Here is a 24,656-nt window from a genome sequence, read left to right on the forward strand (position 1 = left end):
AGGTGGCCGGGGCGCCGGGGGGGTTCTGGAGGGAGGGCCCCAGGGCTCCGGGGTGGCCCCGCTGCCTCGCCGCTTCCCGATTGGCCGCTCGGCGCGTCTTCACGCGATGCTGCTAGAGTGTCCTTCCGCCACGGAATGTAGTCCTCCTCGGAAGGGCAACTTGAGCGCCCGGCCCGCCCCGCGGCGCTTCTGCAAAAGGTGACTGCGCCAGGCGAGGCCGCGGAGGGGCGGGGCCGCGGGCGGGGGCGGGGCCGCGAGCGGGGGCCGGGATTGGGCAGGGGGCGGGCCGGCGGAGGGATCGCGGCGCCTGCAGCCGGTATAACCTTGAAGCTGAGGCCACGGATCCCGCAGTCGGGCGGCGCGCAGCGATATTTCGGGCGTCTCTGCAGCAGCAGTAGCGCATCCTAGCCAGACCACGTCGGAGGTGAGCGGGGGTCCCCACCTGGGCTCCGTCCGCCCGGCCGGTGCGTAATCCTGGCCTGCCTGCACGCAGGGCATCCGTACCGGGGCGGAGCAGAGTCCTGGGCATCTTGGACTCAGCCGGTTGGGGTCGGAAGAGAAGAGAAAGGCTGCTCGGGCCTCGGGCCTGCCCTTCAAAGCCCCCGGCTCCTGCTTCCAAAGGCAGATGGGTCAGCCAGCCCATTTTCTGCCCCAATTCCTGACTTCCCTCACCCCCATCTGGTCCCATCCTCGCCGCCCTCCCTTTATTTTCTCCTAATCTGGTATTTCCTTTCTTCGCTCGTCTTTTCTCCTCCCCACTCTGCTACTGTGTTTGCCGCCTCCCCTTCCCTGTAATACTGTTCCTCTCGCTCCCTCGTCTTCAACCTTCCTCCCTCATTCTGATGCTTTCCTTGGAACCGCTCCTTGAAACTCCTCTAGCTCCGCGCCCGCGTCCCTTCTCCATTCAGGTCTCCCTCTGTCCTTGCGGTCTCCTCATGCCCACCCCATTCATGCCCTGTCCCCCCCATTCATGCCCTGCCCCCCCCCGTCACGTCCGCTCCTCCGCATCCGTTTCGGCTCCCTCCTTCGCGCCGCCGCGTCCTCGCCCCTCCCCCTGTGTTCTGGTCACGTCCGCCTGTCTCCCGCCCCCGCCCCTCGGACGCCCGTCTCAGTCCTGCCCCTTCTCCATCACGTCCCCCAATCTCGGGCTCTCCGGCAGCCCCGGGCCCGCGTCCCGGGTCACTGCCCGAAGCGCAGTGGTCTGCGGATGGGCGGTCGCGGGATGCAGCGGCGGCCCGGGGCCCAGCTGGAGGGTTACGTAACCCTTGGCCTTCCCCGCTGCGAGGGAAGAAGGGGTGCCTGCCCTGTGGCGCGTCCGTTTTGTGCCGCCCTAAATTCGATGGGGCGGCCGCAGCGCTGCGCTCGCTCCGAGCGGGTTCACTGGGCTCCATCCCGCCGCCGTGGGGCTGCACGTAGCGCCCAGGGCCCGCCCCGCCCCGCCCCGCCCCGCCCCGCCGCTCCCGGCCGGATCATGGACCACTGACCTCGCGGGCCGTTATGGCCAAGCATCAACTCCGGCCCTACAAGCCTCTGCGTGCTGCTCACGTTCGAGGCACTCACCTGGCTCCCCGCCTCCGGTGCACGTTGCTTAACAGATGGGCCCGATTGCAGAACGCAGAAGCCACAGGATGGGGTGGGAGCAGGTTCCGGGGAGAGTAGAAATATGTCAGGAGCGTGGTGCCGTGTACCACATTCACTCAATAAAAACTCGTATGCTGAAACTGTTTTGGGGAGGGATGTGGGAACCAGGATGATTAGAACGGTCATAGCCCGTGGAACTCATGATCTAATTGGGGAACGAACATAAAACGCATCACTGGTGAGTGCTGTGAGGAAGGTCCACGCTTCCTGCTGGGGGTTGAGGTCGGGGGAGGGCACCTGGAGGCCTCACAAAGTGGCATCACACTGGTTTTGAAGAAGCAGCCTGAAGCTTATTTAAAGACCCAGTAATGGAAAGGCATCCTTGGCTTCTTACCTGTGTTCTTCAAACCCGGGACATCGATCCTTAGAAGGATGAGCCTGATAGTTGAGGTCCAGGCATGATGGACGGAGGCATTGGGAAGTTGGAAACAGGCTTTTAGAATCAGGTTTAACTCACTAACATACTGATATGAATAATGGAGGGGATTCATTATATTCATTATTCGTGAATAATGGAGAGAATGAGCCTCAAGACCTCAGTGTCCCATGTGTAAATTGTAACATTTTCCTGTTGATGGTGGGAAGGATTGGTCGCTATATACACACCACATGGATATATGTTGAGTACTCAGTGCAGCGTCTAATCTCTGGTGCAATGCCTCCAAAGATAATCTTTTGGTCACTGAGCACAATTACTTAATCCATAATTGAGCATGAGGGCTCCTCTCTGCCATCCCCATAATACGTATTCATAGTTGGTCTTCGGGAGTCGGGCTCTGTAAATACCAGACATCCTCAGGGACCCTGGGAAGGTGTTTACAAAGTAACTAATGTTAATTTGCAACTCTCCACTTGGAACAGGGGCTCTTTGGTCTCCTGAAAATGGGGACCTCTAGACAAAGGAAGGAAAAAGAAGGGGTTGATTTTCAGCCTTTGTTGTTTGGCTACAAGAGTAGAAACAAACTTGCAACGACAAGACTGAAATCTTCACATTCCACTCCCACGGGTTCCAGGTAGGCCTGTAGGATTTGCTCAGCCAGCTGATAAACGTGAGGTTAGGGTTAGAAGCAAAGGGCCTTGCTGGCCGGACTGAGGGTGTGGCCACTCCCTGGGATACAGAGAAGGGCCTAGGTCAGGACTCTGCAGCATTGTTAGCAAATAATTCACCCTCAGGTTGCCTGAGGATGCGGTTGGGAATGCAGTGGGGCTTTTCTGAGGGGAAGAGTATGTAACCTGTCAGGTCTGTGTGGGTTGTAGGGGGAGGCTGTGGGGAAGATGACTCAACCTTTGAATTTATCCGCTTTTAAGAGAACTCTCTTCATTGGGTGAGTGGGCAAACTGCCTTGTGGTCTTTGCAGGCTTAAAAAGTCCCCTCTCCTCTGTCAGTGAGTCAAATAATGAAGCATGCATTTCCCACAGTTAAAAGTGTCTCAACGTAGTGAATACGGTCCTGGTCTCAGGCTCTCTATATTGCCCTAAGAGCTTATGTGCAGTAGGGCAGAGTCCCATGCCCAGGTAACACAGTCTGCACAACTGTATTCCTGAGCCTTCTGCCGTGGGCATGGCAGCCCTTTTGGGAATAAGAGTTGTAATGGACATGAATAACGATGACTTAAAGAATGTCCTTGAACTCGCTTCTGAGTTACTAGACTTGAACCAAAATATATGGACCTTAGTCTTCTGTCTAGGACAGCTGCTCTCATTTTAAGCCCTGAATTAGAAGTGAATAATTTTAGTGTTGAATTCTCAGTTTAACCAATAGCATTACTGGGTCTTGAGGAATTGCACCCCCAGTGATTTGGCAAGTTTGGTGGTTGTGACTCCAACAGACCTAGCGCTTTCTGGGAGGTGCTTTTCTGACTTGAGTATTGTGACATTAAGGTGGGGTCACAGGAAAAGCCATTTTATGTCTTAAAACTGCTCGTTTCTTAATGTCGAGGCAATAGAAGAAATGAGGAAATGGTTGAGAGCAGGAAGGTAGAAAAAATACATCTCCTGCATTACAGACTTGCACTACAGAGGTTTCCATTTATTTTTTCTCAGCTTTTATGAAGGCAAGCCAGGGTGTGTTATTTTGGCTAAGAGCCAAGACTGACGTGAAGTTAGGGGAAAATGACTCATTTGACATTATCTTTATTTCTGAATCATTCAAAATGTCCAGTCAAATCCAGTTAACTGGTAACACCGCAAGAAGGAGTCGTCCTGGTGAGCAGAGTTTTCTTGCAACCTCATTGAGGATCTTGTGAAACATAAAAGTGGTTTATTTTGTAAAAGGTCTTATAGGACCTTGAATCATCGCTTTAAGCATCAATTCTAGAACAGATAGGAACAGAGCTAAGTGAGGACTGTTCTTAGTATGACTGTACTTTCTGGGAACTTGCTTTTTTCCCTTTTTAAACGAGCCAGCTGCCTTAGACGAGATGAATGAATAAGCTGATTACTTGGGGCTTTGTTAAAGAAGCTGTTTAGGGGCAGGTAAGCCAGGGTGGGTGGGGAATGGCGGTGCGCAGCTGCTTGGTGTGACTGCTCAGCTTAGGAGGGGAGGTTGGCAGGGCCAAGTGGTGCAGCCCCGCCCCCGCGGCCGTTTTTCCTGCATTGGTTTGTGCTGGTCTGCACGTAGGAGGGGAGCCAGGCTGCGGTACTTCTGGTGGCCTCTGCGACTCACCTCCCCCACTTCTCTCCATATGCAGAACTCCTGGGGAGCTGTAAGCCTCTCTTTCCTGACGCCAGCAAGCTGTGTTTAGAAGTCAGATAAGGGCTTCGGTGGGGGAGATGCCAAGCTGTGTTAGGGCAGTGAAGTTTTACTGATACAGTTAAAAAAAAAAAAAAAAAGTCTCCCAAGGGAGTCCTAGCCCTTCCAAATAATTCAATCAACCTACAGATAATATTTATTTGACTTTAGATGACTGGTGTCTCCCTATCTCGGGTGATGAGTGCTGAGTCAGTCATGGTACATGAGACAAAATCACCTGGATTTTGGAGGAGCCCTGGATTTTGATCTAGTTAAGGGGCAAGGAAGTAAAGACTTGATAAACTAAACTATCCTGATACCCCATCTCCTTCTTTTGTTATTACATTAGAGAGCAGATTAACACATCAGCCATCAGATGGGCAAACATTTAAAAAGTCTGACTGTATCAAGTGTTGGCAACGGATGAGGCAAGAATTCACTCTACTGGTTGGTTGTAAATGGATATAACCCCTTTGGAGAGCAATTCAGCAGTATTTAGTAAAATAGAAAATAAATGTACCCTTTGGCTCAGGAATTCCATTTCTGGATATGTAGGAGCTTGCACCTGCACAAGGAGGTGTGTGCTAGGAGCGTCATCACAGTGTTGACTCCTAAGGGGGAAATTGGTTTAGTGGGGAAATGACCAACTAGTAAGAGAATGCATAAGTAGATGGTATAGTCGTGCAGCGGCCTAGTATAGCGGTTCGTATGAATGAACTAGATCTGTGTACCCACTGGATAGATTTTAAATGTGCTGGGAAAGCAAGTTGTGCGATGATGCCTTACAGTCTACCCCTGAAGGCGTTTTAGAAAACAACAGTGTCAGGGTGGGGATCAGTATAGACACAGACACTTAAATGAGCTAGAAGGATGCAAAACGCATGACAATGGTTGGGTGTCAAAGTCCATGGTGGGGTGAGGGTGGGAGGGACCTGGGGATGGAGGGAAAAACTGTATAAACTAGTAACTTTTTTTTCAAGTCTAAAGGAAATCTGGCTAAATGTTAATGGTCAGTTCTGGGTGGTGGAATTGCAGATGTTAATATTTCTTTCTTTTCTTTAGTTTGAAACAAAATAGAAGCAAACCTATGATGGTCACGGTAGGAAAAGCAGGCGTACTAAGTAGGTCAGTGCTCTAGGAGAGCTGGCACTGCCCTTCCTCCTTCTGTCCCCCTCTGCCTCGCCCTCCCGTCCACCCCCACCCCGCAACGGTGATGCAGGGCAGCTCCTCCTTTAAGTGCTGAGCCAGTGTCTCCCTTTACTGAGGCCGTCACCCATCCAGGTATTGGACCTGGCTTGGAAGGGACCTAAGCCATAGTCCCAGGGCCATTGCTGCTTCCAGAGAGTATATACGCCCTGAAGCTCTGCCTCATTTTTTTAAGCCTGGTAAGGAGCACAACGCAGTAGAAGCTTCACCTAAACTTCCTCCTTCAGACTGAAACCAGTTCTCTGCTCTGAGCATCTGTGATCAAACCTGGAAATCCTCGAGCATCTGAGGACGTCGAGGTTTCTTGGACTTGGGACTCCTGCCCTGGAGTTGAGTGGTCCCTTGGAGGGCAGGTCCACTTAGGAGCAGCTTTTGTGCCCTGTTCCACACTTAAATTTAAAATAAGATTTTGAGCTCCTGCTTATAAAATGTAAGTCACTTAGTTCTAGCCTGGAATAAAAGAGCAAGGGGATTTTACCTGAACCTGCAGGTGGGCTCACTGTGTTTCGGGTAACCCGGTAACACCAGCCTTTGCTTTCTGTGACCGGGCTGGCTCTGGATAGAATGAACTTCAGTACTCCCATCCCTGGGGGGGAGGATGTAGCTCAAGTGGTAAAGCACATGCTTAGCATGCAGGAGGCCCTGGGTTCAATCCCCAGTACCTCCTCCCAAAATAAGTAAACCTAGTTACCTCCCCCTCTATCATCTAAGAACAGATCTCCTAGAGAGCAGGCTGGCCCGAATGCTTCATCCCGCGTATTACGATGCACACTTTGAAATGGATACTGGCTGGGAGATTCAGAGGCATAGGTGGCAAATTGATGTCAGAGTGAGAAACACAATCATGGGCACCAGGTGGCATCCTTGTTGGGTTAGTATGTGTGGTGAGATTGGCATCAGAGCAAAACTGGTGCAGAGAGCCCTGGCTGGTTGAAGATTGGCTTATGCAGATGCGGGCTCATAGGCCAGGCTGATTTACTAGAGCAGAGTGATTTGGGCCTTTTGTGAAAGACGGAATGGGTGGAGCGAAGCGTGAATCTGTCCCAGCACAGTCTGCCAGCAGTCCTGGCTTTCAGTGATGTGCTGGGCATTTCTTCTTCTGTGACTTTCACCCCCTGGTTTCTGAAGAGTGACCAGAGAATTGTGTCTGACATAAATGAAACTGGAGATTCAGAGAACCAGGAGCCACCTGAGATGAGAAACGAAAGGCGGGAGTTAGGGTCACCTGGGGCTGGGCTGAGCCAGGACCTGCGCCATCCAGCTGGCTGGGCACTCAGGCCTCTGACGGTGTCCCCTTTCTCACAGAGGAGACATGGCTCTGAGGAAGATCCTGCAGCAGGGGTGCGGGCTCAAGGATAAGGCTCCCTGGCATGGCATTTGCCGCCATCAGCGGCTTCTGCTGCGGGCTGGAGGTTGGCTCTGCATGTCTGTGCCTCCCTGGAGGAGGATGCAGTAGTGAGTCAGACTGGCACCAGCTGAGCCGTGTGCTGGCGGGCACCATCCAGACAGCCAGCCTGAGCCAGGGAGCTCTTCCCAGAGCCCCGCCCTGAGAAGTCAGGGCGGAGGCTGCTGTCCTGGGGCTGGGGGGGAGTCCAGAGGGTGGGCGGGCTGCTTGTGCTCCAAAGAGGCTTGTGGAGGACCTTGGAGACAGGCAGGAGAATCCTGACCCTCCCCACCATGGAGGCTCCAGGGCAGAGCCTGAGAGGAGAGAGGCCAGCTGGTGACCTGGGCCAGAGACATGAGGTCTCTGGTCTGGAAGAGGGTTTTAAGGACATGCTGATATCTTGTCTGAGTCTGGACAAACTGGCTGACAAGCCAGCTTTTTTATGATCGCTGGTGTGTAAATCCACTTAGTGCCGAACAAAATTTCATGTTATTTTTGTATTTAGTAGCCTGGGTAGCAAAAGAGCTGGGCTTGTAGACCTCAGGTTTAATTTGAGGTTTTAAAATAGGGTTAGTATTATTTGATAATTGTAAATTGTATCTGCTGATGGCATCTCCTGTCCTTGAGACAGCCCTTCTGTACCAGAACATCCTTGTCACAAAATTTTGCTGTGACGGCTATGGACAGACTAAGCAGGAAAAAAGTTTTGCTGGATTTGCACATGTAACTAGCTGGTTTTTGTCAAAGAATTGTCCTATGGACCATATTAACGTTGTTTTGGGTTTTTCTTTTTCTTTTTTAATGGAAGTACTGAACCCAGGACCTCATGCATGCTAAGCACGCACTCTACCACTGAGTTATTACCCCTCCTCCTCAAAGTTGACCTCCTTAAGTCAGTGAAACTATCCTGCAGTGCATTTGTGATCTGGGGTCTGAGATGCATCAACCCCGCCCCCCACCACGTTTAAACAGCGTTCCTGAAGTGCACAGAGTAGCGGCTGAATAATGGAGCTGGGGGTATCATTTGTTTTAATCCAACACTTTTACCAGGATGCTTGTAAATACATCATTTATGGAAGAGGCACATTTGTAATTTTTCATATTATGAAAGTATTTCATATCAGTAAATTTTTTAGTAAAGAAAAAAAATTGCAATTTGCTGTAATCCTACCACCCAGATACCTTGCTGATAATATTTTGGTAGATGTCCTTCCGGGTCATTTATGTGTGTTTCATTAGTGTCCCTTTCCCCACCCATCACCCCCCCTAAAAAGGCAGGGGACGAAGCTCTTGTACCGAATAGTGAAATGTTAGTAAACCAAGGCTTAAAGAGACTTTAGAGGGAGGCAGTCTTTGGGGTATTAAGGGAGGGGATAAAGCATCACAGAGGAGCCAGTAAGAAGTCAGTTTTACCTGCGAATTTTCTGTTATCAGTTTCTTGGTACTTTCTTGGGAATCTTCTGTGTTTTACTTTGTAACATAGCTGGGTCCCTGGGAGCAGCTACTACCTGGATGCCTGGTCACTAAGGTAATTTCTCCACTACCCAAAAGAGCTTTAGTTGCACTCAGCTTTTACCTCAATCCTTGTACAGCTCTGCAGGGCAAACCTTTCTCAGTTCCGAGCAGTCTTTGCACGTGGGGCCACGGAGCCACCCTGCACCAAAAAAAGAGCATTATGTCACCGGAAACCCAAGTCCAGAGAACACAAGGTATGACCCAATAATCAGTGGCCCCAGCCAGGTCTTTGCAAGGAGACCCTGATGCCTCAGGTTTAGAGATGATGATTTTTAAAAGAGTCAGGTTAGCTACTTTAAGCCACTCACAGAGATGGTGATATGGTGCTGGGATGGATGGCCCCCTCCCCTTGGAGGCCACAGCAAGGCCTGTGTGTTCGTTGGCTTGGGGTGCCACCTGGTACCGTCTCTTCAGTAATGTCCCCTTGACAGCCAGGCTCACCTAAGCCCACGTGCTCTGGAGCTAGGTAAGCCCTGCCTCAGCCGTGAGTGCGGGTAAAGGCTGTCCTGTCCGTATTTCAGAGGTTCCTCAGACGTGGGGGGCTGTGGCGGGGGCAGAGGTGTAACTCTGGCTTTTGACCAAGAGGCACGAAGATGCTCTGCAAGGTCATTCAGCGAGCTCTGGAGCATCTCCAGGTGCTGGGAGTTAGGGGTGTGAGCACAAGCGTGTTGTGGAGGGGAGGCCGTGTCGATGCTTTCGTTTTGGTACCTGGTGCGTTTTAGGGAGTTCGGAAATTCACACAGAGAGGAATAGCCCATATACCATGTGAAAGAGTTGGCCAGTATCTTGTTTTCTCATTTTTAAAGTTTCAAATTCTGTAGCTGGGGACTTGCGTCCATCGTTTTTCAGTAGCTTACGGGAGAGCCACTCGCGACTGGTCACAAAGCTGCTTGGGCTTCCCAGGCTCTGAGAAGGCGGCAGAGGTGGGTTTAGATGCATGCTCTGCTCAAGCCACCAGGAGAGCCGCGAGGTTGGGGATGGAGAAAGAGCAAGGGTTGTATGTTTGGGTGCCTTGGTTTGGAGCCCTGAGACTTAGGAGGAGCTAGGATAGGGTGAAAGAGGGGCTTGTCCCTGAGCCCGGGTGAAGCGCTTGGGCACAAGGGTTTCAGAAGGAGTAGCTCTTGGGCTGAGCCTTGAGGACAGGGCCAGTCTTCTGACGAGGCTTCTCAGGCTTCTGGCTCGCTTCCTTGATGGTTCTCCCAGTTCTGCCTGGAAGCTTCTCACGTCTCTATCTCTAATCAGCTAACTAACCGGCTGAGTGAGTTTAGTTGTAGGTCAGTAATGAAGAAAAGCAAAGCAAAGGTCGGGGCAGTTGTCAGGACTGCGACCTGGGCTGATTAATTACCTGGAACAGATGGTCTTTGTCACTGGGGTTGGAGTACTTGTCAGACTTAGAAAGGAGATCGGGAGGGTGCATCAGAAGATCAGCTGGGGGAAGGATTTGACAAGCAGCCTTAATTTCCTCCTGTTGCAACTGTCCTGTTAATGTAATTGTATTCAGTTTAGAACCAGACTAGTGCCATTGTGGTTATCCCTGTTTTGATGCAAATTGTTTTGCACGTCCTAAAGCCCTTTTGACCCAAAGCACCAGATGTGGTTTTAGGTACAGATTCCTGGGACAAGAGGTTTTGCACTCAAGAGTTCTGTCCAGGGACTGGTTTTTATTGCCTGTCAGTGGACTGGGACCTCCTCTCTGGCCCAGGGTGAGTTGATGAGTCAGCTTGTGTGGTCCTGTGGGTTAAGGAAAACTTACAGCTGCAGAGCTGGGAGGACTGGCTTGATGGTGGTTGTCCCCAGGCCCAGGACAGTCACTTTGGGTTTGGGTGGGGATTGGTAGGCAGCGGGGGGTGGGGGGCACCCCACAGTAGATGTTTGTAGCTTTGAGACAGCTTTTCATAGAAAGATCTAGACTGGCCAGGGCGCTAAAGTGGGGTGAGTTGTTTATAGCACTGGAAGATTGGTTGCAACTCCTTTTGAGGAGGCTCCTTCAGTGCATGTAAGATGATGTTGAGAGGATTAGCCAGAAAGCTGTCGAGGTAGATGTCAGCCCAGTGTAAGGGAGGTCTGCTTACCCTGGATGTCTGGGAAGCACATGCATTGGGTACGAGGTTTTAGATTGTTGTTTAAGGTCTGTTCCGCTTGCTCACAGTGATGGGGGCCTGTTGCCCGACTTGAGGCTCAGCTGCATAGCCGGAGTGTGGCAGGGCTCCCTGTGGCTTGGGCACAAAGCGTGCTTGTTGAGCTAATGTGTGAGCAGGAAGCAGCTCCCTGTGCCGAGCTGTGTATTAACCACCCCAGGCTTCTCAGACTGATCACCCTCTCTTCAGTTCCCCTGGACCCAAGACCTCAGAAGCCATGTCGAAGCACCACAGTGATGCCGGGACCGCCTTCATCCAGACCCAGCAGCTGCACGCGGCCATGGCTGACACGTTCCTCGAGCACATGTGCCGCCTGGACATTGACTCGCCGCCCATCACGGCCCGGAACACTGGCATCATCTGTACCATCGGTGAGTGGGGTGCCCCTCCCCCCAAATACAGGCTTCCTGCGACAGTGATCTTTTCTCTCCTGAAAAGACTAAATAAATGTAGCAAACTGGGTGCTGAGTGAGATGCTACAGAGATTCTTAGGGAACCAAGGTCATAGGAATTTACAGTAAAGAATTAGTATGTGTTATGCCTTCTGCTAAAGGCAAAATTTAGAGCGTGTCTTCCTTGGTAGATCTTTGTAGGAGCATCTCAGAGCCCTAGGAGAGATCTTTTTGACATGCTTTGTACAACCAGGATTCTGTAGTTGGACACCTGGCTGGGCTTCAGGGAGAGCTGAGAGGGCTGGTCACATCTTCCCGAGGCTCTCCTAGTTAGATGGAGCCTCTAATTTGAAGGGAGAAGTGTCCTTCTAAATCAAGAAGATGGGTGAGCACAATAATAGTCGTATAGTGGGGGGCGCAGGGTATAGCTCACTGGTAGAGTGCATGCCTGGCCAGCACAAGGTAAGGTCCTGGGTTCAATCCCCAGGACCTCCATTAAATGAATGAATGAATGAATTTTATGACTTAAAAAATTTCTTTTTTTTTTTTTACTAGGCCCAGCTTCCCGATCGGTGGAGACGTTGAAGGAGATGATTAAGTCTGGAATGAACGTGGCTCGTCTGAACTTCTCTCATGGGACTCACGAGGTGAGCCTCAGCTGGACGGTTTGGCCAAGAGGGTGGCCGGTGGGAAACAGGGTGGGATGCTGTGTTCGTTCAGCCTCAGTGGACCAGGTAAGGAGTGGGGTTTATAGCCCAGGGAAAGTTGTCTTCACCTGCCCATCCCAACTCTCCTTCCCTGTCTCCTGCCATCTCTGCTGGCCAAGTCTCCCCAAGCAGAGAAGACCTGCTTTGTCGTTGGCCATGGCTCTTCCCTACATCTGTGCTCCACTGGCCCTGTTAAGGAAGGTGTGCAGAGGTCCTCCCGGAAACCCCCCTCTCAGCCGTTAGGTATCCTGGCCACAGGGCTTGACGCTCCTGCCCCAGCGTTTCTGTAACAGCTCCTTTTGCAGTGATGAACCAGTAGGTCAACCTGCAGGTTGAGTCTGGTCTTATTTAGACCGAGGCTAAACTGGGCAGGTCCAGGAGGAAGGGTTTCCACTATTGCAAGTGAGGACCGAGTCTGATGCACTAACACTCTCTGACAGGTAACACCCCACTTCATCAGCATTGTGTTCCCAGCCCGTCCCTTCCCAGGAGTACTGGCCCATTAAGATAAAGCCAGCACACTTCCCCAGGAGCCTGGTGGGAAGGTTTTAGTGCTGGGGCTGTTTATGAGCTGACTTGACCTGTGGGACCTCACCCAGGGGTCAGGTGGCAGCTGGTGGGAAGGATTCCATTTGTGCTTCTGAACAAACTCATTTCGAGGAGCACAGGGGCTCCCTGAGGGACAGTGCCTTTTTAAAAAACCTTCAGGGCCAGCCATAGGCCATGGGATTTCACACTAGCTTTGATACAGGAGTCATGGATGAAGCAAACTCCCTGCTCTTGATCTCTCTAGTTCCTGTTTAGGATAAAGAAAATGCTACCCTGTCAGGTCGACTGGTGAGGGGTTGCCCTTTGGCATTTGGTAGTTGGTGTTAGGTTTAAACTAAAAATAAAACCTCGGGAAGTACAGTCCAGGAGGTGAATTCCTTCTTTCTGGAAACATGAGAATCTTCATCATAGGGTTCCCTAACCCATGTTCCATAAACAGCCTGTGGGCTGGCAGGTGTCTGGCCTCCAAAGGTCACAGGGGCCTGTGCTCAGCAGGCATCTCGGGCAGGTTAAGACACCTCTGAAGGCATTCTGTAATTTTCCAAAGGCAGGGCGCTCTCGGCAGAAGTCAGTAGGCATTACTGACAGAGAGTGTGATCCCAAAGAGAGCTCTGAAGATGTCGCTGACGGTCGGCTCACGACTGATCCCCACCACTGGCTTGTGCCAGGGTCTCCTGTGTGCAGGGGAAGGAGCAGAAATAGATTTTGAGAAGTTGACCTTTAACTAGGCTTTATAGCCTCTTCCCTCCAGTAAAACAACACCGCACCGCTCCGAATGGCAAGGGTGAGCGTGTGTGCCGTGCCTGCCGGAGCAGGGCTGGCTCAGGGATTTTGGTTTTAAAACTGCAAGAGGCCCTTCGAGATGCTCTGTGCTGTAACTCTTATTCCCAGGGTAGAATCAGGATTTGGAAAGAAAAAAACCGAAAAAACCCACCATGTCCCTCGCGTGGGTTTACTTTGAGGTTTTTAACCAAGATGAAACCATGCTGTCCCTGGGATCAGGGTTTTGGAGCCTGACCTGAAACTGTTCTAATATTAATTATATAATGTAAACAGGTCTGAGTTTGACGAGAGGCTGGGGCATGCTCTCCTAGCTCCTGACAACTTTAAATACCCTTCTAAGCAGGACATCAGAATGGCTTTCCCTCCTGCACTCTGACAGCGGGATGTCCACTGTCGGCACCTGATCCTTGGACAGCTTTGTTGCAGTGTCCATCGCCCCCTCTTCTGGCAGTTTGTGTGGGCAAGATGTGTTCTTACCAAATGCGTGGTCCCATCAGGCCAGGCTGGCCGGAAATACTGATTTTAAGCAACCTAAATTTAGAACCTTGCGCAAGGACAGCGTTGACTGATGGGATTCATTACCACTCCCCTCCAGCCTCCTCCTGGCAGGCGCCACTCTCCTGGACAATGGTGGTCAAAAGACAAAGCCCACGAAGTGCTGGGTTGGGAGTCTCTTGTCAGCATTGTCGTCGATAACACTGTTTAAGAACTTTTGACATCTTGGTCCTGAGTCCCTTTTTAGTCAAACAGTAATGACAAATGGGAAAGAGAAAGAGGCTATGGAAGCCAGGTTTTGTTGCAAGTGAGAAATAGTGAGGTTCAGTTCAGAGGAAGTGGGATTCCTGCCTTCCCCAGCTCCACTTCCATCTCTAGTCAGCCTCAAGCAGGCCACTGTCAGAACCAGACCTGCACGACCTTGGCAATGAGCTGTCTGGCTTGGACCACTGTTCAGCTTCAGTAAATAACTGAGTCTGAATTGCAGTTGTAATCAATAAGTGAAAAGCTCAGAAGTACCAAATCTATCAAAGTCTGACACTGATGGCCGATCTGCATCATCCAGACACAAGTTCTGGGTCTTCTGCCCCGACTGTCTGCTTGATTTGCTGAGAGTATTTGATGAATCCTCGCCGGGGAGGAGAGATGAGCTTCATTTAGTCTGAGACATGTTCACATCCATACCTTTGGTGGGTTTTGGTGGAAGTATCCTGCAGTTCCTGGAGTGGGTGAGAGCCGGGGTAGGAGTGGATGGGGGCGAGGAGGTGACACCAGCAGGCAGAGGTGCTCAGTGGCCGGGTGACACTGAGACTGGACGGTGAGGCGTTGGTCTGGAGCATCACAGCTCTTCCTGGGTGAGGGGCCCCAGCTCCGGTGCGGGGTCCTTACCACCTTCCCTCCCTTCCCCAGTACCACCAGGAGACCATCAAGAACGTGCGTGCGGCCACTGAGAGCTTTGCCTCTGACCCCATTCTCTACCGGCCAGTGGCTGTGGCCCTGGACACTAAAGGACCTGAGATCCGAACTGGGCTCATCAAGGGCGTGAGTATCCTGGGGAGACGCGGGAGGGGAGGTGCAGGGTCCCGAGGCATCCTCGGCAGTCTGCCCCGCCCGGGAGCCACTCCACAGAGTTCAGGGCTGTAAATGAGAGTTTCATCCATCGCTGTAAAAATGCTGATCTACTTCACTATGAAACAATACCAGAAAGGAACCTCTTTTTTACTCAACCTACTTCCAAGTGTCTCTAACTTTGGGGAGCAATTTCTTTGTCTCTTTTCCCCAATCATTAAATAGTATATAAGACATGGTAGGTTTTTCTTGGGGTATTACCTTGAAATATCCTAAGTTAAACAATCCGAACATTTCTTGCCAAAGGAAACAGCTTTATTGTCACTTCCCGCTGGCACCTGAGCCTTCTCTCCTGCCAGTAGGGCCCGCTCCCTTTGGACTTGTGCTTTACTCTCTTGTCTGCAGAGCGGCACCGCCGAGGTGGAGCTGAAGAAGGGAGCCACGCTCAAGATCACCCTGGATAACGCCTACATGGAGAAGTGCGATGAGAACGTGCTGTGGCTGGACTACAAGAACATTTGCAAGGTGGTGGAAGTGGGCAGCAAGGTCTACGTGGACGACGGGCTCATCTCTCTGCTGGTGAAGCAGAAAGGTGTGTGCGGGAGTCAGGGTCTCCGGGCGTGAAGCCAGCGCCCGTCTCTGAGTTTCTTTGGCAGAAGAGAGGAAGCTTGTTTGGCTGGCAGCGAGACTGAGTCTGTATCTCCTGAGGAATCCCTTCCATGATAGACTCCTTACCCCGAAACAGACTGCGGCCCGCTTAGCCGTGCTCCTGGGGAGCAGATGAGAAGATTTCTGCCTGTCCTCACTGTCTAAGTCTTTCTCCTCTGTCCTGCCCCTCCGCGTGGTATGCGTAGGGCCCCGGTGTGCTGGGAGTGATGGCTGACATTAAAGCGTCAGGCGTTTCACAAAAGTTGTTTAAGTTTTGAAGCAACCTTATAAGTAGGTATTACCCCTATTTAACAGATGAGGAAACTGAGGCACAGAGAGGTTAATTGAGTTGCCCATGGTTACACAGTGGAGTTGAGATTTGAACCCTGGTGATGTGCCTCTAGCACCCATGGTGCGCCGTTTCCCAGGTGGCTGTACTGGGGAGAGCCTGCTTCCTGCTGGGGACCTGGCCCCAGGGCTCTGCTCCGTTTCATGCAGGTGCTGACTTCCTGGTGACGGAGGTAGAGAATGGCGGCTTCTTGGGCAGCAAGAAGGGTGTGAACCTCCCTGGGGCTGCAGTGGACCTGCCTGCTGTGTCAGAGAAGGACATCCAGGATCTGAAGTTTGGGGTGGAGCAGGACGTGGACATGGTGTTCGCGTCTTTCATCCGCAAGGCATCTGATGTCCACGATGTCAGGAAGGTCCTGGGAGAGAAAGGGAAGAACATCAAGATAATCAGCAAGATCGAGAATCACGAAGGAGTTCGGAGGTGAGCGCCCCTGCCTGCCCCCCGCCTCCTCAGCCCTGGAGAGTGGCATGCATCCTGTGGCTGCCTGCCCCCCAAATCGGCTGCCTGCCCGTCGGAGTGCAGACTCGAACTTATGTCAGACCCACTGAAACAGAGTGCCCTGAGGGGGGAGTGGAAAGTGTTGGTGTTTAAGGGAGGGGCAGCTTCCCAGGCGGTAGGGACGCTGGCACCTAGACGTGGTTCTGTAGGCCCCGGGACTGCCCCCAGGCTCAGGCGCCATCACGCTCTGCTCCTAACATGATCTCCTGTCTTCACTTGAAAGTGGCCGGCTTGGTGATCGGGCCAGCTCTGGCGTGATATCAGCTTCTGGGGGAAAGCATGTGTTCCACTCCACATCCAGCGTCCCAGCTCAGCCCCACCACCTCCCCGGTGCTCCCCAGGCGGAGCTGTGAGCTCATCACAAGTGCAGAGCTTGGTGACATCTGCCCTCTCTGGCCCCTGCTGGAAACATGCCAGGCCCGCTTGTGTGGGTTAGCATGAGCTGGCGGAGGGTGGGAGGAGCAGCCCTGCCCGGTGCTGTGGCCTTGCCGTCCTTAGCTTTGTGTGGGTGTCCTTTGTACCAGGAAGTTCGGGGTTCCCCCTCTGCCATCCTGATAAGCCTTGGGTACTCGCTGATTTTGGCTCCAGGCCAGGCAAAGCCGCATCCTTTTCCTGCACCAATTTGGTGATGGCCCCCTGAAGGAGCAGCCCTCAGGTGTCCTTGGCTGGAAGAGGCCATGGATCTTGGTGTCAGGAGCAGTCGGCAGGCCTCAGAGTGCCTGGGAGTGCCGACTGGACTGGAGATGGTGGAGAGACGGGCGCCTTGAGAGGGGATTTGTAACATGCAGCGCGGGGAGCTGTGTTCAGTGGCTTTTACGTATGTAACTTGAGTCACTGTGTTGTGTATCAGAAACTAATACAGTGTTGTAAGTCAACTGTACCTCAATTTTTTTTAATGTTAAGGGGGGGGTCTTATAAGATGCAGATGGAGAAGAGATAAGCCCATAAGACTTTCGCCCTTTCGCTTTCCCCACAGTGAGGCGCCCACTCAGGTACCAGGGCGCCCAGCCCGCGGAGCTGCTGCCCTGCTTTGGGGGCTGAGGTAGCTGGGCCCCCACCAGCTCCGCGCACCCACGGTGATGTCACGGGCGGCTGGCTGGTGCAGGGAGACCGGAGTCAGAGGGTCCCAGGAAGACCTTGCGTCAGCATACTTGTGGCCCCTGTTCCATATAACTTGTCTCTCTTCCCACCTTCCCCGTCAGGTTTGACGAGATCCTGGAAGCCAGTGATGGGATCATGGTGGCTCGAGGTGATCTGGGCATTGAGATTCCTGCAGAGAAGGTCTTCCTTGCTCAGAAGATGATGATTGGGCGATGCAACCGAGCCGGGAAGCCTGTCATCTGTGCCACGCAGGCATGTGCCGCTCCCCAATTTCGCATCCCTGCGCAGGGAACTTTGGAGGCTCTGTTTCTTCCCACAGACCCCGCCCCGTGTCACAAACAGACGCACAAGTCCCCTTCACCCCCACTCTCCTGCACGAAGCCTCACTCTTTGTGTTTACACCCGCTGTCCTGGGGTCAGCTTGCAGTCATTTGTCTCTGAAGACAGCCCCGGCCATGTCTCACGAGTGCTCTGTTCCCCCCAGATGCTGGAGAGCATGATTAAGAAGCCTCGCCCCACCCGGGCTGAGGGCAGTGACGTGGCCAATGCCGTCTTGGACGGAGCCGACTGCATCATGCTGTCTGGAGAGACGGCCAAAGGGGACTACCCACTGGAGGCTGTTCGCATGCAGCACCTGGTGAGCTCTCGGGCGGCCCAGGTTCCCCGGCTCGGGCTGGGGCTGGGGCTGGGCGGAGGCGAGGCGGGCTCGGCTAAAGGGCAGCACCTGTTAGGCTCCTGTGCCCACAGTCCTTTCTTGCCCTCCAAAGCGCAGGCAGAGTGAGGAGGTGTGCGCTGGGGGCAGGGACGAGTCTTTCTTTTCCTGTTCTCATCCTGCCCACACCCCCTCCTTGTGCCTTCTGTTCTGAAGGCAGCCTCCTGCATCAGACCCTGCACAGGTCACTGCTGTCTGCGGGGCTGGGGACCCTTCCCTCGGCTCAGGTCCTGGGCTGCCTCCCCCTCTTCCTCTGGACGGCGTGGAGGGCCTGAGGGCCTTGGAAAAAGCCAAGCGCTCCTGCTCCCATCCGTCCTTTGTTTGGCTTCCATTTTGGTTCCCCACCAGCCCCAGGCAGGCATCCCCACCCCACAGGGGCCCCGGGGCCCACTCTGGAGGCTGCCGCCGCGCTGAGTTGCCTGCGAGCTGGCCTTGCATGGCGCCTGCAGCTGGGCCCGCTTTGCTGAGCTGCTGTGCTCACCCCAGACTCAAAAGTGGGGTTTAAGTGATGGGTGACAGCCCCCATGTAACGGCAGGTCCTGGCTGATCCCGGCTGGCCCTGAGGCGAGAGCACCTGGACCTTGAACCAGCCCCCTCTAGAGTGGCTGCCATCATGTGGCGGGTCTCCACACATCCCCTCTCTAGTTGCCTTGCTTTGCTGTGTGGTCCCGTGGCCTCTGAGAAGCAAGAGCAACCATGACCTGATGTACTGAGCCAGGAAGCCCACACAGACTGTGGGGCTTTGACGTGCTTGGGGCACGTCCTTTTGCCTCTCAGGGCCTTGTCTGTGAAGTGAACGAGGTGAGAGATGCTCCGTTGCAGCCTTAGCGTGAAGGGTCACCGCTGTTACTAAGTGTCTGATGGGCCTGATATAGATAACTGTCATCTTCATAACCTCAGTGAGACAGAGATCACCCAGTTTCATAGGTGAGGGTTGCGTGATGACAGGGCTTGAGCTTGAACCCAAATCTGCTGGTTCCGAAGCCGGTGCTGTCTCCTGCAACACAGCGCTGTGTCTAGCAGGAGATAGGGACACGTGTCCATTTGCGGCCTGTCCTGGGGTCAGAGACCAAGAACTAGGCTCTGGGCTCTGAATTCCATGTCTGTTCTTCCCATACCCCAGTCTCTCCTTTGAACAGACAGTCACCTTAGAGAGGACTGCGAGGCTGGGTGTGCCTGGCACTGCTCAGGAGATACATTCTGGGTCTGGGTCAGTGGCACAGCTAACGCTGGCCAACAGCTTCCCCTCTTAGCTGTCCACTGCTTTCTCCTGTGCCTGCCTGGTGCAGCTGGTGTCCTGAACTAGGCAGGCAGTCCCAGGTATGGCCCTTTTCCTGCTCATGTCCCCTGTCCTTTGGGCTGTGTGCGTTCCCTTCCTGCAGAAAGAAAACCTTTAACTCGTTGAGTCCTCCCATACATCTGCTTGTCCTGACAAATTAATGAGGCGGCATGACTGACTTCCTCCCCATGTCGTTCTCTGAGATGCTGGTGATTGCACTGTAACCTCTAAAGCTTGAATCTTCTTTCTCCTGGTGTTATCTGGGCAGGTGATCTGTAAATAACTCACTGGCTTCCCCGTGGGTGTTTTAATCATTAGATTTTAATCAAATGTCTTGTTACACTTACCTGTGTGCTTTTGCAGGCACCTGTCTCTTCACATGGCTGTTCAGCGTGCCCCTCCCAAGTTCGTCAGTTCCCCCTCCTGCTTAGAACATGGTGAAGCCATGTGGCCTTGTCTTTGTCCGACCCCAGCTTTCCAGCGCTGCTCCGTGCTGGCTAGCAGCATCCCTGTGCCTGAAGCCAAGCAGGCGCCACATGTGCGTGGAAGCCAGCAGGACGGGAAGCAGACAGCCATGTGGGGGAGGGGGCCTGTTCCTTCCTGTGAGCTGTGTCATGAGGCAGCGTGGTCAAGTCCGGCCAGGGAGCCACGGGCCCAGCCTGGGCACGTGTCCATCCTGCACCAAATTATCTCCCTCCACCCCCACCCACAAAAACCTTCCTAAATCAAAAGACCCTTCCAGAATGGAAGAACCGACTTTCCCTCTGGGAAGGGAAGCAGCAGACAGTGCTTGAAATCCTCCCCACGCCCCTGAGCAGGGCTTCATCACCTGCCTCTCTGTATCTGCCTCAAGGACGGACTTAGCCAATTAACCTCAGTTCCTTCCTCTCTGATTAATTCCCCATTCTGTCTTTCCATGTTGTCGTCTCTCGTTCCCTCTCCTTCTTCCCTCTTCCTCGCCTCCCCTCCCCCCTAAACCTTACAGATAGCTCGTGAGGCTGAGGCAGCCATGTTCCACCGCAAGCTGTTTGAAGAACTTGTGCGAGCCTCAAGTCACTCCACAGACCTCATGGAAGCCATGGCCATGGGCAGCGTGGAGGCTTCTTATAAGTGTTTAGCGGCAGCTTTGATAGTTCTGACGGAGTCTGGCAGGTAGGGCCCGAGGGCACGTGGCCCGCAGGCTGCCGGCGCCTTGCTCCCGCCGCTCTGCAGGACAGCCAGGCCGGCCCCGCGCCTGGGTCTGCGCTCTTCTCTCAAGCGCAGGAAGCCCGCCAGGGAGGTCAGGGCAGGGCAGGACCAGAGGGTCCTTCAGCTCGGCAGGCACAGCCAGGTCACAGGCATGGCGGGTGACAGGCACCTGGTGAAGGGTCGGTCCCTGCAAGCCTTGACCTTGCTCAGCTCGGCACGTCGGGCAGTCGGGCTCCTCTTGGCCGCTGCACCCGGGGACCCGTCCCTCACCAGCTGCCTGCGCGCCGCCTCCCCTCCCTCTCCCGTGTGGCCCGGCCCTGACGAAGCTCTGTCCCCCTCTTGTCCCTCTGGACGGGTGTTGCCCCCAGATTGCCCGTGAGGCAGAGGCCGCCATCTACCACTTGCAATTGTTTGAGGAGCTCCGCCGCCTGGCGCCCATTACCAGCGACCCCACCGAAGCCGCCGCCGCGGGCGCCGTGGAGGCCTCCTTCAAGTGCCGCAGTGGGGCCATAATCGTCCTCACCAAGTCTGGCAGGTAGGAGGCGGCAGCGGCTCCCTGAGAGCGCCCTGCTTGGTGGCACCTTCCCTTGGGGGTCCTGGGAGCAGTGCACTGAATGGTGCTCACGTGGTGCCGAGCCAAGGTAAGACCCCTCTGCCTGCCCCCCGGACCCTGCAGGGAAGGCGCTCCCCCGGCCCCCCAGCTCCCTCCTGGCCAGGCTCTGAGAGCGAGCCGAGCCTTGCCTGGGGCCCAAAGGACGGGGCTCCAGGCAGCTCTCACGGGCCTGTTGGACTGGCCGGATGCAAAGCAAGTTTATACCCTCACGATGAACTAGAGGCTTAATCGCGTATCTATAGCTAGACTGACGACAGGTGCTTATTTGCTATTTAAAAGCTGGTCTGCTCAAAAAGTAACGGATAACCGGTTTTGCTTATTCTATGCTCTTTAAAAAGTTCAGTTTGGAAAATTAGTGCTGTTTGCTGACGTGCTGCTTGCTTGCTGCACCCGTCCCGTCTGTCTTTGCGTCCCTGAGACAAGTGGGTGCAGCCCAGGGAAGGTCACCGTGGTGTCTTGCTGGCACCCTGGGGCTGGGCGGCCCGGCTGAGGCCTCTGCTTGGCCTCAGACTCGGGGTCCCTTCCACATCCAGGGCTCCGTGTTACTGTCCTTCCCCACCCCCCCGGGCCGGGGGGTGCTGCTCCCTGCCAGGCAGCTAGGCTTTCCTGGAGGAGGAGGGTGGAGTGGGGCAGACAGGCAGCCCCCAGGCACCGAGGAGCAGCAGGTGGGGCTGCCTGCAGGACCAGGGCACAAGATGTGCACAGATTCCCTCGGCAGAGGGCTCGGGCCAAACACTCCATCAGAGTTGACCTTTGTGAAAAGGTCCATCCTTTGCTACTTGGCTATTTTTAGTTCCAGTCTTCTGGGATTTCACTCTCAGCAGGTCCTGACTTCAGCACTCGCTCCCCTCTGGAAAGCCTTGTATGGAAGCCAGGCCTTAAGCAGGGCGTTCTTTGCGGTGACATGGCTTAAGTTCCTCCTGACACCTGTTGAGTGTCCTTACAGATTTGCCTTCTGGGGCCCAGCTTGTGCTGCAGGCCCTTCCAACTCCGACATCTGCAGCTACGAGTGCAGTGTCAGTGCTGAAGGAAGCGCCCGACGTGGGGCTTTAAAGGAGTCCCCTACCCTCTGCACAGGCAGAGCCTGTTCCCCGACACTCCTGTCTCCTAGTCTTGCCTCCTGGGGAGCATCTGTATTTCTGAGCCTTTCTTAGATCCTCAGGTTTGACTCTAGGGCACTGCAGCCCAGTTGCTGGGACTGTTTCAGGGACTAGGGGGTCGTGTGGGGCTGGGAGAGGGCACAGCAGAGGAAGGCTTGTGTTGTAGCTCCCGAGGAACTGGCGGGCTGTGCTGTTCTTGGCAGATCCACGTCAGGTGCTGTTCACATGCTGCTCGGCATGTAGCTGTTACTGGGTGTGGTGATGTTGGACAGGGCTGCTTCCCTGTGCCAGAATGGAACAGCTCAGGGAAGGAGGGGTTCTGCCAGCCATGGGCCGTGCTGGGTCAGCCTGGTCCTAGGGCCCTAGCCTGTGGGGAGGGGTGTAGGGCAAATGCGTAGCATAGCTGTGAAGAAGTTATGTGCTGTGGGAGATACACCCCAGCCTTGGGAGCAGATGTTGAGATGGCCAGAGCCTCAGGCTGGTACAGTGAATGGGATTGGGGGTGAGCTGTTGCTGAGGCCCTGAGGGGCTTCCTGGGATACAGTTTAATCTCATCTATCTGTCCCCATCCCATCTCAGGTCTGCTCACCAGGTGTCCAGATATCGCCCCCGCGCCCCCATCATTGCTGTGACCCGGAACCCCCAGACAGCTCGCCAGGCCCACCTGTACCGCGGCATCTTCCCTGTGGTGTGTAAGGACCCAGTGCAGGAGGCCTGGGCCGAGGACGTGGACCTCCGGGTGAACTTGGCCATGAATGTTGGTGCGTGGCTGCGAGCAAGGGCTAGGGGTGGAGGGGTGAGGAAGGGGCTTGAGCGCCGGCCTCTCTGAGACCCTGTAGGAAGGGGGACGCGCAAGGCTTCTGAGCTGTCCTCACTGGGGATGTTCTCTGAGTCTCCATCCCATTCCCTGGAGTCCTGGGCCCCTAGGGAAGGGGAGCCTTTGAGTTGTGGGGCTGAGCCGCCCCGGTTTTCGCCTCACTCTCTTCCAGTCTGGGGTCCAGAGCAAAGGATCCTGGAAAGTCGGGGTTGTTCATTCTTTGACAACTGCTTATTATTGAGCTTTTTAGTAAAATTAGCCAGAGCCCCCTTGCTGGGGCAGCACACGTGCAGTTACGTACTCCAGTGGCCTGTGCTCCAGTGTAAGCATAGGATGTCATGGGATGAGAGGAAGCAGCCAGCCCTGACCTTGGGCAGGGCTCTCCGCCCTCTAGAGTGTAAAATGAATGATGTCCAAAAGTGCCTGCCAGCTCTGCCATCTGAGTGATAAGGAAATAGCAGAGCCTCCCTCATTCCCTTTCCCTGTGAGCCTGGCGCCACCTTGTGGTGGAAGGAGGTAATGGCCCGCCAGCCTGGCTTGCTGCCGCTGACCGGGCAGTCTCAGGTGCATGCCATCCTGGCTTGATTTTTACTCATCATCGTCTCTTTTCTCCAGGCAAGGCCCGAGGCTTCTTCAAGAAGGGAGATGTGGTCATTGTGCTGACCGGGTGGCGCCCTGGTTCTGGCTTCACCAACACCATGCGTGTCGTTCCTGTGCCGTGATGGGCCCGGAGCCCCTCCTCCAGTCCCTGTCCCGCCCGCCTTCCCCAACCCATCCATTAGGCCAGCAACGCTTGTAGTGCTCACTTGGGGCTGTAACGTGGCACTGGTGGGCTGGGATGCCAGGGAAGACAATGCTCTGTGAAACATGGCTGTTTGGAAGACCCTGTTTCAGTGCGGTAGTTCAGAGCTGGGCCACCCATCATCACGTGGCCCTGTCCAAGCAAGGGACAAAGGAGGGCTGCAGGCAGGACTGGAGGCCCCAGAGCTTCACACAGAGGGCAGCAGTTCTGCTTCTCTTCCTTTGTGTACTCGATTCGGTTCTTGTAGAAAACGGGTACCCAGAGAACTCCCAGCCCTGGCCTGGGATCAGGAGAGAGTCAGCAGAGAGTTAGGGCAGGGGGCAGTGGTTCCAGTTTCTGCAGACTCTGGCTCCAGTCCTGGCCCTTACTTGCTTCTCCAACCCACTCAGCCTCCCTCACTCCCACCGTGTTCATTGTGCACGTCTGTTCCTTCACTCCATGGGCTGTGGCTGCAGACACTCCATCCCCCTCTTCCTTCTCCCCCACTTCTGCAGCCGCCTCCAGGCCTGTTGCTATAGAGCCTACCTGTATGTCAATAAACAGCAGCTGAAGCACCTGTTTCCTGTCTTTTCTGATGTGGGGGTGGGGGGGTTGAACCCTGCCCTCTGAGTGGTGTGAGAATGGCAAGAGCCTGGTGGCTCCTGGTGAGTACTCCTGTGCAATAACTCTGGCCACGTGTGCCATCCCAGGTGCAGAGGTGCTGGGGAAGCAGTCACTGACTATCTTGAGGATATAGGTTACTCCTGTCAAGTGCCCCAAGGTTTAAAGACTTTTGCGGCTGGGGAAACTTAAACAGTTTATTTGGACCAAAGATCGGAGCGGGCAGCAGCAAGGGCCTTTTCCTTCCACTTTGGTGGGTAAACCAGGAGTGTAGTGGCCCTTGCCCTGCCCCTCCCCCCAAGTCTTGCAGTAAAGGCTGCCGATCTCTATGGGTGAGAGT

At 54.2% G+C, this 24,656-nt stretch overlaps 1 protein-coding gene across 3 annotated transcripts; it reads left to right on the forward strand.

The window, feature by feature from the left end:
* The first annotated feature begins 278 nt into the window (after positions 1-278).
* PKM (pyruvate kinase M1/2) lies at positions 279-24,272 on the forward strand. 3 transcript variants are annotated; one of them, XM_010977933.3, is made up of 11 exons: positions 279-424; positions 10,805-10,986; positions 11,563-11,654; positions 14,451-14,582; positions 15,015-15,201; positions 15,756-16,026; positions 17,307-17,457; positions 17,690-17,842; positions 20,182-20,348; positions 22,677-22,858; positions 23,530-24,272. In XM_010977933.3, exons 2-11 carry the CDS (start codon positions 10,833-10,835, stop codon positions 23,634-23,636), a joined length of 1,596 nt encoding a protein of 531 aa, XP_010976235.1. In that variant the 5' UTR covers positions 279-424; positions 10,805-10,832; the 3' UTR covers positions 23,637-24,272. The 3 variants fall into 3 exon arrangements, with proteins under 3 accessions (XP_010976235.1, XP_010976236.1, XP_031296750.1); XM_010977934.3 differs by lacking the exon at positions 20,182-20,348 and adding an exon at positions 20,753-20,919; XM_031440890.2 differs by lacking the exons at positions 279-424; positions 20,182-20,348 and adding exons at positions 444-464; positions 20,753-20,919.
* Positions 24,273-24,656: the final 384 nt, after the last annotated feature.

This window comes from Camelus dromedarius, chromosome 29 (assembly GCF_036321535.1).
Source record: "Camelus dromedarius isolate mCamDro1 chromosome 29, mCamDro1.pat, whole genome shotgun sequence".
Classification (NCBI taxonomy): domain Eukaryota; kingdom Metazoa; phylum Chordata; class Mammalia; order Artiodactyla; family Camelidae; genus Camelus; species Camelus dromedarius.